Source organism: Ictalurus furcatus, chromosome 28 (genome assembly GCF_023375685.1).
Source record: "Ictalurus furcatus strain D&B chromosome 28, Billie_1.0, whole genome shotgun sequence".
In the NCBI taxonomy this organism is placed as follows: domain Eukaryota; kingdom Metazoa; phylum Chordata; class Actinopteri; order Siluriformes; family Ictaluridae; genus Ictalurus; species Ictalurus furcatus.
The window spans coordinates 9,031,094-9,048,785 of NC_071282.1; the positions used below are offsets into that span (position 1 = coordinate 9,031,094).

General features: G+C 38.1%; 1 protein-coding gene across 1 annotated transcript in view; it reads right to left on the reverse strand.

Annotated features, from left to right (window-relative positions):
* Window positions 1-7,835: 7,835 nt before the first annotated feature.
* Window positions 7,836-17,692, reverse strand: part of cabp7b (calcium binding protein 7b) — a 42,087-nt gene continuing 32,230 nt past the window's right edge. The window contains exon 5 of the mRNA XM_053617598.1: window positions 7,836-8,288. Within this exon, the coding sequence (XP_053473573.1) occupies window positions 8,161-8,288 (128 nt within the window). The 3' untranslated portion in view covers window positions 7,836-8,160. The remainder of the gene's footprint in view (window positions 8,289-17,692) is intronic.

Here is a 17,692-nt window from a genome sequence, read left to right on the forward strand (position 1 = left end):
ACAGCGGACGTTTTTCACCAAGGCAAAATCACAAAGTGAAGCTGCTGTGAAAGCAAGTTTTATTGTGGCAGAGGAGATAGCCAAATCAGCCCGGCCATTTACCGAGGGAGATTTTCTGAATAGCTGCATGATGAAAGTGTGCGACGTCTTGTGTCCAGACAAAAAGCAGGTGTTTGCAAATGTAAGCCTTAGCAGAAATACGGTTGCTGATCGGGCTTGTGAGATGGCCACTGATTTGAAAACACAGTTGATTGAAAGAGGCAAAGACTTTGTTGCATACTCCCTTGCCGTGGATGAAAGTACTGACATGACTGATACTGCACAGCTGGCCATCATTCGTGGAGTGGACTCCAGTTTGTGCGTTACAGAGGAAATATTGTACATTAAATCGATGCACGGGACAACGACAGGAAAAGACATTTTTTGAAAACGTATGTCAAAGTGTAACCGATATGAAACTACCTTGGGACAAACTTGTTGGACTTTCAACAGATGGAGCACCGGCGATGTGCGGTGAAAAAAGTGGACTAGTGGGAAGGATGCGGTTAAAAATGCAGGAGGAGAACTGTACTGGTGAGTTGACAGCATATCATTGTATCATACACCAGGAATTGCTTTGCGGTAAAGTCGGTAAAAATGGAACATGTAATGAGCACTGTAAGGGTTAAATCACTGCCAATTTCAGTCTTTTATGAGGGAAATAGATTCTGAGTTTGGCGACTTGCCTTATCACACAGAGGTCCGGTGGCTAAGTCGGGGAAAAGTTCTCAATAGAGTTTTTGAGTTGGGCGTGGAAATCTGTCAGTTCTTGGACAGTAAAGGAAAAGGCTCCAAACTTCTGCAGGATGAAAAGTGGTAATATGAGTTGGCGTTTCTGGCTGACATAACTAGTCATCTCAGCGTCTTAAATCTTCAGCTCCAGGGACGGGACCGCATGATTACTGATATGTATGATGCAGTGAAGGCATTTCAAGTGAAGCTGTGCTTAAGGGAGACACAAATGCACTAATGCAACTTGTCTCACTTTCCCTGTTGCAAAGTAATGTTGAACCAAGTCAGCACCACGGTGTTCCCAAATGAACACTTTGCTGATAAACTGAGCGCACTTCGCACTGAGTTCACACGGCGCTTTGGTGACTTTGAAGCACAGAAAAGTAATTTCGAGCTGCTTCACAACCCATTTGCTGTCGACGTGGAAACTGCACCTGTATAGATTCAGATGGAGCTGATAGTGTAATGCTGCAGTGTAATGAGACACTAAAGACAAAGTACGACACTGTGGGGCCCGCACAGTTCACTCGCTTCATTCCTGATGCAATCCCCCAGCTCCGTCTACATGCGGCTCGAACCTTGTGCATGTTTGGTAGCACAAGCTACCTGTTCTCTGTGATGAAGACTAACAAAACATCACACAGGAGTTGTCTCACTGATGAACACCTGCAGTCCATCCTGAGAATCTCCACAACACAGAACCTTACCCCAAACATAAACGAACTTGTTGCCAAGAAAAGATGCCAAGCATCCAGCTCTGACAAAATGGCATAAGTGCAAAGAAAATTAAATGTTTTTATTTGTTATTATTTTAACTTTTACTTAAAAGCACAATTTTTATTTATATTTTCAGGTTTTTTTGCAGCATGTTCATATTTTGAATTTGTATAATTTTGACAGTAGATATTTTTATGGAGAGCAATATTTTTTAAGTTATTTAAAGTTTATTTATTTTGGAATAATACTGTATCCGGTCTGTTTCGATTCATATTTATGTTCAAAAAATGTTAAGTTTTAGTCTGTTCAATAAATGTTTATCCTGTTCAGCCTGCGACCTAAAGTGTGATTTGAGTTTTGGCCCCCTGTGTGATTGAGTTTGACACCCCTGGTCTATATAGGTTTGGGACGCAGCCGAACTCTCTTGTTCGCCGTAAAATGTAAAACTGCCGTGTGTGATCGTGTCCTGTCGCAAAATGCGGTGAAAACTCTCACACGACGTTCGTAATGTGATTAAGGTGTTTACATGTCTGTAATACATGTCCATAATGCGACTAAAATAGCAGTACTCCACCTGTCTTAATTCGATTATTGCTTACTTCGAGAATGACCTTAATTAGATTAAGGTAATTAAAAATTGCTGTTTACATGGTAGTTTCTTAATCAAAGTATGGTCTTAATCGGGTTAAGAGTGGATTATTGTCCATGTAAACGCACTGACTGCAACAGAGCTTATGATGTTGATTGATTACAGGTATGTATTTAGGGTTAGAAGTGGATTATGAAGTCGGATAAACGGTATAATTTCTAATCAATTGTTATTCAAACTTATGTATTTATGTACCTTGTGAATGATTGTGTACTTTTTGTTTTTAATGAGTAGTTTGTGATATTTTACAACTATTTCAAAAAGCATTCCAGGGTGCCTTTACTGTCAGGCAATAATTCAGTCAATAACAACAACCAATTAACACCAGTTTAATTCAGTTGTTTACATGGTATTTACTTGTAACATCACATTTTTGCACACTGTAGTTCTAAGATTGTTATTATATCAATACACTTTACATACATCAGATGTACATGGTGTAACAATACTGTCATATTATGTGATTTATATTAACTTGGTGACCATATGATGACATCTTTGTTAAAGATACTATAAATTTAAATCTATAGAACTTTAGCTTACACTTGCAGTTAAAAATATAGGTTAAAAAGTATGAACAAATTAGTCAGCGCATTTTATATTTTTAACTAAAGATTTATCTCCCAACACCCGTCTCACCTGTATAATTAAAGTATATGCATTGTTAAATAATATTACTCACATTGATGAGTAAGAACATTATTATTATTATTATTATTATTATCAAATTTTTGGAATTGAATTGTTTTTGATGCCCTGACATATATTTTTTAAGTGTTTTAAATATAACTGTACTTCACAGTAATTTGTCATACAAGTTTGCATATTTTAAATACAAATGCTAATTCTGACAAACATCACAATACATTATATTGGTCAGTGCAGCTGCAAATATTTTGATTGCATCAATAAATAATACCTCAGTAGTATAGTATTATCAGTATGTGGAGAACATCAAATGGAATTTATGGGTTGCTGACATGACTGATTTGGTTTTAGTTAGCACTGAGCTAAAAGACCTATTGTTTGCACCTCAAATGTTAGGGTAGAATTAATTCCAGCAAGTAACTTGAAAATATTTTGAATAGTGTCATAAATATTACATCAGAATTGGTCATTACAACCAGGAGTTGCACCTAAATTTGAGAACTGTATTTGATAATACAGTGTATATAAAAAAGTATACACACCCCTGTTAAAATGGCAGGTTTTTTTTGCTGTAAAATATGAAAATTAAAATCATGTCAGAACCTTTTTCAACTTTTATTATTTATTTATTTTTTTTTTTATGAAATTGCAACATGTAAATATCATGTAACAAACAGCCAGAAATGTTTTATGGGAAGAAAAGAAAAACAAAAAGCTTCCAACACCCAGTTTGCATAAGTGTGCTCACCCTTTAATAATTGGGATTGTGGCAGTGTTCAGAATCAACCAGTCACATTCAAACTGATATTGGATACTAATTAGTATAGTATTAATACACCTGCCATCAATTAAAATGACTGATTAACTCCAAATAAAGTACATCTGTTTTTATAGGATTTTGACATCTAACTGGAAAACCTATGTGGCTCAAAGAGCTTACAAAGCAGGTATGTTGAAAAATATCAGGAGAGGGTTACAAAAAAAATTCCAAGGCATTGGATATACTATGGAACACTTTTAAGACAGTAATCAACAAGTGGAGAAAATATGGCATGACAATGACATTTTAAGAACAGGACGTCCCTCTAAAATTGATGAAAAGACCAGGAGAAAACTGATCAGGGAGCCTGCCAAGAGGCCTATAGTTGCTACTGGTTACTCCTTACATGTGACAGCAATCTCCATAATTGTTCATATGTCTGGGCTACAGGATAGGGTGGCAAGGCCTTTTTAAGCAAAAATAAATAAATAAAATAATTTAAGAGCGGCTAAAAAACAGCATATCACCAAAAGGACACGATCCTCATGGTGAAGCACAAGGGTGGCAGCATCATGCTTTAGGGCTGCTTTTCATCAGCTGGAACTGGGGCTTTAATCAGGATTGCATGTATAATGAATAGCTCCAAATACCAGTCAATATTGGCTCAAATCCTTAAGGCTTCTGCTAAAACCCTTACAAATGAAGAGGAATTTCACCTTTCAGCATGATAATGACCTGAAGCACACGTCCAAATCAACAAAGGAATGGCTTCACCAGCATGACACCAGCATGACTTCTAATGTAGTCCAGATCTAAATCCAATCAAAAGTCTGTGGGGTGACCTGAAGAGGGCTGCAGACAGGAGATGCCCATACAATTTGACAGAGTTAGAATGCTTTTGCAAGGAAGAATGGCAAAATATTGCTGTCAGGATGTGCCAAACTGCTTGACCCTTACCCTAAAAGACTGAATGGTGTGAAAACATCTAAAGGTGCTTCAACCCAGTATTAGTTTAGGTGTGCACACTTATGCAGCCAGATTATTGTAATTTCTTTGTCATTTATTACCCCTAAAATGATTCTTATTATTTTTCACTTTAATTAATAGGTTAAAATTTCACTATGAAGGTAGAAAAGGTTCTGACATCATTTAGCTTGATTTAATCAAAAAACCTGCCATTTTGACAGGTGTGTAGACTTTTTATATCCACTGTATGCTGCAGATCATATAGCCTGTTTTAATTCATACTGCATTATTATAATCATTCCAGTGTTATATTTGTTTCTCACAGTTATTTCTCAGGGTTACAGTCAATATATTCATAATAATTAACACAGATTTGTATTTATGATCACAGTCCCTGAACACCCATGACTACACAAGACAAACTATATCACTCAAGTAAGCACCAACTAGACATGAATTCTAGCATTTGGGGAACAACTCATGCCAAACATTATATTTTTAAAATAAAATTTTGCTGGCTAATCTGTGAATCTAGATTTGTAACATATCACACTAGTATGTTCAATTTTACAAACACTACACTGCAAGTTTCCATAGTGTTGCAATGAACCAAAATGAACATTGCTCAATGATTCACAGGTCAAACCCAAACCAAGCTAGAGGTTGGAACTAGGAATTTAAAAGTCTTCTGTGAGCCACTCAGAGGAGGTACCTTCACTAAAGACCTCACTAGTATTTCTGTATGCCGTACCTGAGCTTCACAGTATAGCTTAGAAATGTTACTTTTTTTCCCCCTTAAGTTTTATGCCGTGCTACGATTATGAACACTCCATAACTGACTTCTATAACTCAGCCATCTGAGAAATATAAGAAAAGTACACTTACACATTTTATTTGAGAGTGACAGATGAAGACATGCTTCAATTATGACTGAATCTATAATGACTTTTATGAATGAAAAAAAGTCTTGTTTTTATTAAATCACAGGCAATTTTCAATAAGTTACTAAGTTATTGAACCTATGATTGAAGACAAATATAGTCCCCTCTGAAAGTGTTGGAAAGGCAAGGCCAATTATTTTGTTTTTGCTATACACTGAAGACATTGGGGTTTGAGCTCAAAAGATGAGACAATAGAACAGAATTTCAGCTTTCATTTCCTAATATTTATGTATAGATGTGTTAAACAACTTGGAACATGGCACCTTTGGTGGCAGACCAAACAACTTTCAAGTGATCAAAAATATTGGAACATGTGAGTGATAGGTTCTTCTGTTGCCCAGGTGTGCCCTTTTAGATTTTAATCTTTACAAACTAAAGATTAAAATACTTCGTCTAATGCTTTAATTATAATACGATGTCCAAGAGTTCAAGCACAATTATAATGACACATAGAGGTGAATGCGATTGTCTTTTTAAACAGATAAGTAGCCTAATGTGCACATTATAAATTCATAATTGTTCTGAATTATTTTTAAATTGTGTTTAATTTCTTTATTCAAAATTATACAGTTATTCATAAACTAACTCACAATCATGACATACTAAAATATTGCCCATTTAAGTAGCTCAATGTAGTCAGCTGCTTTTTGTTAGTTACTTATAGTGTAGCTAACTACTTTTTTTTTTTTTTTAATTGTAGCTTGACTGTAGCTTAACTACTTCAAACTATGAGTAGCTTGTAGCTTGAAAGGCTACAGTTTCAAAGTAGCTTCCCCAACACTGGTCTACTCTTGGTTTGAGCCCTGGGCTTTGCCTGTGAAGACTGCATTTGTTAAAAAGGATAAACCAACATGAAGACCAGAGAGCTGTGGAGGTTGCATTGCCATTGTAATACTTTCAGAGGGGACTGTATAAGAACATACATTATTGTGTGTGTGTGTGTGTTTTAGAAAACCAAAACGATTGACGTATGATGTCAAGCCTACTTTGGATTCATACATACATACATTCATTTATTCGTGCATTTCAATTTGTTTCAGATAGAGTAGTATTAAGTAGTATTTCATCACTACATTCTATTACTAAGTATATAGCTCAAATCATCTTTTTTAGTCAACAGAATAAATACCATTGGTTAGTTCAACAAGGATCCATTAAGAAAGCAGAAAAAAAGCATATTAGTAAGTAGTGAAGCTATAATCAGCAATGAATTATAAATACTATTTATAATTTAAATACATAATATGTTTTACTGTTTGTATCTATGGTCTGCACTAATGCTACATTCAGTGATGTAAATCTCAGACCTCATAGCTTCAAAGATGAAATATTTCAATGAGTAATAAAATTTTATATTTAACTACAATTTGACTTTATGCATTTCATTTACATTATTCTGGTATGATTCAGAAATGTTTCTGAAAACAAACAAAAGTGACTGGAAGAACTGTTTACATAGGACTGGAAGATCTTAATTTAGTGCATTTTAATGTTTATTCTGACTATAAATATGAGAATAAAAATTCTAATTATTTATGCGAACATTGCAAAGTGCAGTTGAATGAGCAACTTCAGAATGGTGCAGTTTTACAAACATAATTCCAAATATTATGATTTGTGTATAATATAAAGCACTTTTTTCTAATACAGTGTAGTTATTTAAGAATTACATAATGCTTCAAGTAAAGTAAAACACACAGTATGATTACTATTTACTAATATTTATGGTTTATTTAACTATATTATAGTTTTCCCCTCATTATATGTTGCTTGTAATGTGCCTTTAACCTTTCATGCCAAGCATAAATGATACAAAATAAAACAATATTAGTATGTGTCGAAAAAACCTGAGAAGCAATAATGGAGAAATAATTTTGGTCAAGAAAAAGAAGACTGCATATGTAAGGATGTGATGCATTGTGAATGGCCAAATTTATATTTAAAATCAAAATAGGGTAATATCATTACACCCTATTACATCTTTATATATACCAAATTAAATATTTAGTAAATTTTTGTAAAATGATTTCTCGCAATATTTGCATTTTATTGCAAAACTTTTGTTTCCTTGTGTTCTTTTCAACAGTTTATGTTTTAGTTTACATTTGATTACATTAGATTTTGGAATTGAGTCATGCATTTGTTTGTGCAGCAACTCTGAGCGATTTATTTGTTGTTTCCTAGTATTTTCTTAATTGATTTCTATAGTCCTCCTTTGTGTATTTTATATTTACTGATTTTGACCTCTGGGTGTGGTTTAACTTGGATGGATCTACCCTTGCTAACCCTGCCTGCCAGTACAATGACCTGAACTCTGGATGATGATCAGGGTTTTTGGAAAAGCTCAATGAGATTCTGCAAATCCATGCTAATCCATCCAACTGCTTCTTTTTGTTTACTACAAAACCATGTGTTACTTCAAACATGTTTAAGCAACATATAGTTATTGTATCTGTACCATGATGAAATAAAACACACGTTTTAAAATGACTGTAACTATTTGCATTAATATTTACTATTTATTTTATTTATGACAAAATAAGTTAAGGGCCTAAAGGCTACACAAAGCCCACAGTTAACCTTGTATCTCTTTCTTTACACCAGTGTCAGTATGTTAGCTGCAAAAATTTTAAATATGAAGGGGAGCATAGAAATGGATATTCTAGATTTACTGACGTGAATGCACAGAGATGGGGAGGTTGACTCACTCACTTCATCCCTCGTCGAAGCATCTGATTAGCTGCAATAAGCATGACGCTGATGATGAATGCAATGGCGAAGGCACAAATCAAGCTCTTTCGCACACATGTGTGCTTGACTTGTTGCATGGGGCTTGCTATGAGGACAAAGAGAGATAGTGTGAGATCAAATATTTAAACCCTAAGCATTATTCCATACACAGATCTATCTCAGAATATCTCAGAATCAGCTTTATTGGCCAAGTATGCCTGAGCACACAAGAATTTGAAGGCACCAATGATAAAACGATCAGAGTCACATTGTGCTTGAATTTCAGAATTTGAATTTAAAAATTCAGAGCCTTCTTATGTCATAATAGTTGAGAACAGAGAAAATCTTGATATGTTCACTAGACCCATTCATAGTCTTTATGAAGACAGCAAAAGTTGTCAGCCATTATTGTTTACATTGTGTTAATTGAAGCACGAAAAAATGCTTGCGCGGAATCTGAGCTCTCTTTTGTGGGTATTCAGTAATACAGTGATGAACTTATGCAAATTTATTCAACTGAGCATCATCAACATCACTTAAATACTGAAAACTCAAAGAAGATACATTGTGCATCAATCTCAACTTGAATATTATTAATTAATAATTATTAATATTAACATTAATTATTATTATTATTATTATTATTATTATTATATTAATATTAGAGCAATTACTAATGAGATATGTTGAAGAAATTTGACAGTAAGTTAACAATGAAATTCACTCAGCTGGGCGTCTGCCATTACTCAAAGCCTATTGGCTGATTTCGGTCATGTGACTGGACTATGATCATTTTGGCTTTGTTTTAAATAGAAAATTCTGTGACCCTGATCTTTCTATCATCCAAATACATTTATGAGATCATTCTTCAATGCTCAATCAACAGCCGTGGATGCACAACTCCAAAAATACAGTTTTGTGACTCTAATCGTTTTTTCATTGTAGTCTTCATTTGTTGCTGGTTTAAAGTGTTCCTACAGTGCACACTTACACATACAAGCACTACACTACAGTGCTGGACAGGATATAGCGTAATACTGTACAAAAACCTAAAGACAGCTACCCCATTACCATTTACAGTGTAAACATAACACAAACTAAATGACCACTCACACAGAACAGTTATCACATTGGCATATGACAGTAAAATGATATTACTGTGCAGTGATTATCCAATTTGTTAGAAAAAGTATATGTATTGCATAGTAAATAAGTATATTACACATGCTATTGGTATTGCACATGAGTATGATATTGCAAAAAAAGAGAAAAAAGGTGTAGTGTAACTATTAAAAATCAAGTATGAATTGAAGTTTATGGGAGGGTGTTTATAATCTTTGTAGCTGCTGGGAAAAATACTTTATTGTCTGGACATTCTTGTCCTGATTAGTCTGTAGCACCTGCGAGAGGGTAGGAGTCTGAACAGGCTACAACCCCTGGCAAAAATGATGGAATCACCAGACTTAGAGGATGCTCATCCAGCTTTTTTACTTTGTAGCAAATAAACAAATCACAGATATGACACAAAACAATTTTTGTTTAACACCTGAACATTCTGGCTTCGTGAAACATACCTCAACAAATTAAATTAAATTATTTTAATTAATGCCATTTTTCCCCAGATCAAGTACAGGAAAAAAAATATAGAATCACTCAATGTTGAGGGAAAAATATGGAATCATCAACAAAAACGTCACAATTAGGACTTTGCTGCTACTCTTCTGGCTTTTATGACAACCTGAATTCAGCAATAAACAACAATACAGTATTCTCCATCAAGCTGGTTCCAACTTTCTCAAATAGCAGTTGACAGATCAGTTTTGCAGGATGGAGCCTTGTCATGGACCAGTTTTATTTTTTTTATTTCCACCAAAAATTTTCACTCGCACTGAGATCCGGACTGTTTGCTGGCCATGTCATTGAGTTGATATGCCTTTCCTGAAGAAAAGCGTTAACACTCTTTGCTCTGTGGCAAGATCCATTATCATCCTGAAAAATGACTTCATCATCATTAAAACCTATTTTCTATTGATGGAATGAGAAAAGTGTCCAAAATTTCAATGTACACCTGTGCATTGATTGTTGAGGTCTCCCCTGGTTCTTTACCTGATATGCAACCCCATATCATAAATGAGTGGGGGAGTTGTTTTTTTTTTTTCTTCAGACAGTCATCTTTATATGTTGCATTAGAATAGCACCAGACAAAAGTTCCAGCATCATCTCCTTGGCCAATGCAGATTTGTGATTCATCACTGAATATCTCTTTCATCCAATCATCCACACTCCATGATTGCTTCTCTTTAGCCCATTGTAATCTTGTTTTCTTCTGTTTAGTTGTAAATGCTGGTTTTTGTTTGGCTTTTGTATACGTAAATCCCATTTCATTCAGCCGATTTCTTATGGTTCTGTCACAAACATTGACTCCTGTTTCCACCCATTTGTTTATCGTTTGTTTTCTTGTGCATTTTCTGTTTCCAGGGCATATTGCTTTGAGTTTTCTATGCTTTGATGTCTTCCTTGGTATACTGGTATGTTTTCCTTTTATAACCTTCCCATTTTGTTTATACTTGCATCAAATTTTAGACACAACTGACTGGGAACAACCAACATCTTTTGCCACACTCCATTTTGGATTTCCTTCTTGAAGGAGTTTTATAATCCTTTTCATTGTTTCAATTGACAACTCTCTTGTTGGGGCCATGTTTCCTTTCAAAAAGTTCAAGGTTAAGGTCTATTAGCACTCTTTTAAGGTCTGTAAGCACTCTCTTTTAACTGCAGACTAATTAGCATTTTTAGACTTGTGCTGGTATTTGTTTTAGAAATGCAAATTACAAGGTGATTCCATGTTTTTTTCCTCTACTTGATCTGAAAAAAAAAAAAGCCATTAATTAAAACTATTTAATTTGTTTGAGGCATGTTTCATGAAGCCAGAAAGGTGATTCCATAATTTTTCTCTCAACATTGAGTGATTCCATAATTTTTTCCTCTACCTTATCTGGAAAGAAATACGCCATTAATTTAAATAATTTAATTTAACTTGTATGAGGTATGTTTCACAAAGCCAGAATATTCAGCTATTAAACCAAAATTGTTTTGGGTCATATCCGTGATTTGTTAATTTGCTACAAAGTAAGAAAGCTGGGTAAACATCCTCTAAGTGTGGTGATTCCATCAATTTTGCCAGTGGTTGTATGTGCAGGGTGTGAGGGGTCCCTTATGATTCACCCAGCCTGTTTCCTGACACGGGATGTGTACAGGTCCTGGAGGGAGGGCAGGTTGGCACCAATGATTTGCTCTGTGTACCTTACTACCCTTTGAAGTCTGCGCTTGTCCAGTTCAGTGGCAGAGATGAACTAGACAGTAACTGATGAACACAATATGGACTCAATTGTAGCCCTGTAGAATTGGCACAGCAGCTCCTTGGGCAGGTTGTGCTTCCTCAGTTGGCAGAAAAAGGACATCCTCTGCTGTACTTTCTTGGCAATGGCAGCAATGTTCCACTCCCACTTCAAGTCCTTGTAGATGGTAGTGTTGAGAAACTTGAAGGATTCAGTGGGATCATGAGTGGAGGCAGAGGAATAGGGTCTTTTTAAAAGTTCACTGTCTTGCTGGTGTTTAGTTCCAGGTTGTTGTGTCTGTGGCACAGGGCTAGCCGCTCCACCTCCTGCCTGTATGCAGACTCATCGCCATCCTGAATGAGGCCGCTGACTGTGGTGTCATCAGCAAATTTCAGGATCTTGACAGATGAGTCCCAGGAAGTGCAGTCATTTATGGAGATGGAGAAGAGCAGAGGGGAGAGCATGCATTCCTGGGGGTTACTGGTGCTGAAGGTGCAATTGCTGGATGTAATTTCTCCCAGTTTCACCTGCTGCTCTCTGTTGGTGAGGAAGCCTGTGATCCAGTTGCAGGTGGGTGTTGGCAGAGAGAGCTGGCTGAGTTCAGGGTGAAGGATGCCTGGAATGATTATATTAAATGTTGAGCTGAAGTCCACAAAAATTTGTAAATAGGTCCCTGGGGAGTCAAGGTGTGACATATCCCCATGTTGACTGCATCTTCCACCTACTTGACCTTTAGGCAAACAGGAAGGGATCCAGCAGTGAGCATGTGATGTCCTTCAGGTATGCCAGCAACAACCTCTCGAAGCATTTCATTGCTACAGGTCCAGGGAAACTCCTCTGTAGTCATTCAGTCCTGAGATGCAGGCTTTTTTTTGGAATTGGGATTATGGTGGAGTGCTTGAAGCATGATGGAACCACACTCAGTTCCAGTGATTTGATAATCTGTGTAAAAATGGGGGCTAGCTGGTCCACACAGATTTCAGGCAGCAGGGAGACGCCTGGTCGGGGCTGAGGGTCTTCCTGGTCATTTGTGCTTTGAAGCATTACATGTTCTTCACAGATTGTTATAGCTGTTTGGAGGGCAGGGGGGTGGGTGAGGGCAGGGGGAAAGCTTGATAGGCTTCTCAAACCTGCAGTAGAAAATGTTCAGGTCTTTTGTAGGGTGTTGTCCGAGTGGGAGATTGGTGTTTTCCCGAGATTGGGAGATTGGGAGATTAGTTGGTGAGGAATTGCAGGCCTCTCCACACTGATGCTGGGTTGTTAGCTGATAGTATTTCAGCATATTTTTAGCTGTTCTGATCTCCTTTATCAGTGTGTTTCTGGCTTTGTTGTATTGTGTCCTGTCTCCAGAAAAATAAGAAGCCTTCATTTGTCACATATACATTTTTTTTTTGCACATCCCAGCTTGTTATGAAGTGGCATCAGAGCACGGCGTCAGCCATGATATGGCACCCCTGGAGCAGATAGGGTTAAGGGCCTTGCTCAAGGGCCCAACTTGGTGACAGCTTGGTGGTGCTGGGGCTTGAGTCCCCAACCTTCTGATCAGTAACCCAGAGCCTTAACCATTCAGCATATCTGGCAGACATCTCATCATGGATAGCAGTTCATCAGATGAAACTTAATCCCAGCAAAACTGAACTGCTGTTCATCCCAGGTGATTCATCTCCATGTCAGAATCATGTGATCTCCGTGAACAACTCTCTGATCCCACCTTCAGTTACTGCATGCAACCTTGAGGTATCCATGAACAATCAATTGTCCTTTTCCTCTCACATTGCTAATCTGACATGCTCATGTTGATTTCTCCTTTACAACATCAGAAGGATTCGTCCATTTCTATCCATACAGGCAACTCAGGTGCTGGTTCAGTCTCTTGTCATTTCAGGACTGGACTACTGCAACTCACTCCTGGCAGGTCTGCCTCTGAGCAGCATTCAACCTCTGCAACTGATACAGTTGCTCGACTTGTTTTCAACCTTCCTAAATTTTCCCACACCACCCCATTGCTACGCTCCCTTCACTAGCTTTGTGTAGCTACCCGCATAAGATTTAAAACACTGATGCCTGCCTACAAAGCCAAAAATGGACCAGCACCAACTTACCTCAAATCACTAACCACACCCCGCACTGCACCACTCCCCCTCCAATCCGCTAGCATCGCTAGACTGGTGCTACCATCTCTCAGGGTATAAGGAAGGCATGGATCAAGACTTTTCTCTGTTTTGGCCCCTAGGTGGTGGACTGAACTTCCCCTAGATGTCCGAAAAGCTGAAACACTGGCAGACGTCAAACGACGTCTAAAGACCTACCTGTTCCTAAAGTACTTAAATTTGCACTGTCCATTTAAAAAAAAAATGCTGTGTTGTCTGTGTGTTGTTCTTATATTACCTCCCAACAGAGTTTATGACTGATTCTTAGTCTGTGACCTAGTGAACCAGTATCGGAATGTATTTATTGATAGAGACTTCAAAGCACTTCTGTAAGACGCTCTGGATAATGACGTGTGCCAAATGACATAAATGTATGTACCCTGTATCCTATATATACTCATCAGCCTTAACTTTAAAGTCACTGACAGGTGACATGAATAACATTGATTATCTCATTACAGTGGCACATGTCAAGGTGTGGGATATTAGGCAGCAAGTGAACAGTCAGTTCTCAAAGCTGTTGTGTTGGAAGCAGGAAAAATGGGCAAGTGTAAGGACAAGGGCCAAATTGTCATGGCTGAAGGACTAGGTCAGAGCATCTCTAAAATGGCAGGTCCTGTTAGGTGTTCCCAGTATGCAGTGGTTTGTACCTACCAAAAGCATCCAAGGAAGGACAACCAGTGACAGGGTCATGGATGTCCAAGGCTCATTGATGCACATGGGGAGCAAAGACTAGCCCATCTGGTTTGATCCCACATAAGAGCTACTGCAGCACAAATTACGAAAAAAGTTACTGCTGGCTATGATAAAAAGGTGTCAGAACACCCAGTGCACCGTAGCTTGCTGTGTATGGGGCTGCATAGCTGCAGACCAGTCAGAGTGCCCATGCTGCTGCTTGTCCACAGCTGAAAGCACCTACAATGGGAATGTAAGCATCAGAACTGGACCATGGAGCAATGGAGGAAGGTGGCCTGGCCTGATGAATCACAGTTTCTTTTAAATCATGTGGATGGCCAGATGCGTGTGTATCACTTACCTGGGAAAGCGATAACACCAGGATGCACTATGGGAAGAAGGCAAGCCGGCAGAGGCAGTGTGATGCTCTGGGCAATGTTCTGCTGGGAAACCTTGGGTCCTGGCATTCACATAGATGTTACTTTGACATGTACCACCTACCTAAACATTGTTGCAGACCAAGCAGACCCCTTCATGGTAACGGTGTTCACTAATGGCAGTGGCCTCTTTCAGCAGGATAATGCGCCCTGCCACACTGCATAAATTGTTCAGGAATGGTTTGAGAAACATAGCAAAGAGTTCAAGGTGTTGACATGGCCTCCAAATTTCCCAGATTTGACATGGTTCCCAGATTTCCCAAATGACATGGCCTTCAAATTTCCTCAATCTGATCGAGTACATCTGCTGGACAAACAAGTCTGTTCTTTGGAGGCTCCACCTCACATCTTACAGGACTTAAAGGATCTGCTGCTAACATACTGGTGCCAGATACCACAGCACACCTGTAGAGGTCTTGTGGAGTCCATGCCTTCATGGGTGACAGCTGTTTTAGTGGCACAAGGTGGACCTACACAATATTAGGAAGGTGGTTTTAATGTTATGGCTGATATATATTTTGCTATACACTGAAGATAGTTGATATCAAAATATGTGTTAAACAACTTAGAAAATGGCACCCTTTGTTTGAAACCACCCAATTTTTAACAAATGCGGTCTTCACAGGCAAAACCCAGGGCCCAAACCAAGAGTCAACATTCAACCAACATGAACACCAGAGAGCTGTCTATGGGAGAAAAACAAGCCATTTTGAAGCTGAGAACAAAGGGGAAATCTATCAGAGTCATTGCACATGCATTGTGTATAGCCAATACAACAATTCAAAATGTCCTGAAAAAGAAAGAAACCAGTGATGACCAGACATCGAACAGGTCAGCCAAGGAAAACAATACCAGTTGATGACAGAAACACTGTGAGAGCTGTTAAAATACCCAAAACAACAGCCAGTGACATCACCAACTACCTCCACAGGGCAGGGGTGAAGATATCACAATCCACTGTTTGAAGAAGACTTTGTGAGCAGAAATATAGAGGCCATAACACATCTAGATGTAAATATCAGGAAATGAAAGCTGAAATTCTGATCTATCATCTCATATTCAAATTGGCCTTGCCATTCCAATTTAAACATAAAATATAAATTTGTTCAAAACTATCTGTTTGACTGGAAACTTTTTGTATTATGCTGAATTTTTAACACTATATGGCCAATGTCAGAGATTTCCCCTCGTGCCAAGTAAGCAGCGCGCTCAGCAGCCTGAAGCGCGACAGCACGCACTTCTAGGCTGTTGACATTAACTTTGTTTACTGTTACACGTGTGTTTTGTTTTGGTGTCTGTCCTGTCTCCGCCCCTGTTACGTTATTGGCTATCTCCTAATGTGTCTCAGCTGTTTGTTCTACCTTTGATTACATTTAGTATTTAAACCCCTTGTGTGACTTTGTTTGGGGCGAAGTATTGTGTGTTCAGTGTTTTTCCCCTGACCTGTACCTAGCCTATTATCTTCATGTTTCTTGTTTCATGGTTTTGATCCTGTTTTGTCCTCATGTTTATTGATTCTCATTTCACCTCATTTATCCTGTTTGCCATTCACCTGACCATTTGCTTGTTTTTTGACCACACTTGTGCTTGCATTTTGGATTTGTCTGCCTGCCTCTCTTAATAAAAGCTCTTAACTGCACTTGCGTCTGTCTCTAATTCCAATACGTGACAGCCAAAAGCATACAAAGACATTCTGTGCTTCCAAATTTGTGCCCACATATGGGTGTGATGACCATGTTAAAATTACAGGTTTTTGTGATGTACAGTAAAATTAATTAATTAATGTCAGATAATTTTATACCTTTAATATGATGTGGCAACCAACAATTCAATTCAATTTGTATAGTGCTTTTAACAATGGTCACAAAGCAGCTTTATGGAAATATATAATTCTGGATATATATATGACACCACAGTAACATTACCAAGAACAGGACACCCCTCTATGTTTGTTAAAAGAACAAGAAGAAATCTTATCAGGAAGGCTGCCAACAGACAGATGACAACATGAAAGGTGGTGCAAGAATATTTGGCAAGTACTGGTCAACCCCTGCATGTAACAACAATCTCTCGTATTGTTCACATTTCTGGGGTATGGGATAGGTGTAATGGGGGACTGGCCCATAGGCAGGCTCAAACCCCAGTCATGGCATTCTAAAGAAAAGAGTGATACGCACTGTGCCACAAACTGAGGCCCACGTGCAGAGCCAACTAAAAACTTATGTGCACACGGTGATAACCAAGGGGCCTGGAGAAGTGGGGTAGGCCTTGGGAAGCAAACTTAGGGAAGAATATGTCTGAAGAGCGGAAAATAAAGGGTCACCCAACACTGGGTTTGCACCCCTAGGGTTGGAAGTTTGATGTCTCGGAACAGAAACTAAACTGCAGCTGTAACACCCACCTGCAATCCAAATGTAAACTAAATAGAATTTCAGAGAATAAAACTTTTGTTTTTGTATTTTAAATGTTTGGTGGTCTGACTTAAGAACAGAGGTTTAACAGTGGCTCCATCAATGTTGCAGAATCATGAATGTCCAGTAGATGGCAGAATAACGTGTATAAGAATTCCTTAGCACAGAAGCGATTTATTAGCAGTGGAGCGCTCAGTGGCATAACCCAACCCCAGTAACATTTTGTAACAGTATTGGTGTTCCGAATAAATATTTAGTCTGTAATAATAAACCAGATAAATACTAAAAGCCCCCCTCTGTTGCACAAGTTGGTAACGCTCAACTATTGCCTCGCAACACAATGCTTGATTACTGCCTTTTGTCTGGGAGAGTGCAGGTAACTTTGAATGTGAAGAGAAGTGCTGCCCAACAGACTATTTTACATTGCTGGTCAGAGAGGGACAGTAAAAAAATTAAACATGTTCTCAGAAGGAGGTAGGAGAAGTGTAATGGTGTAATC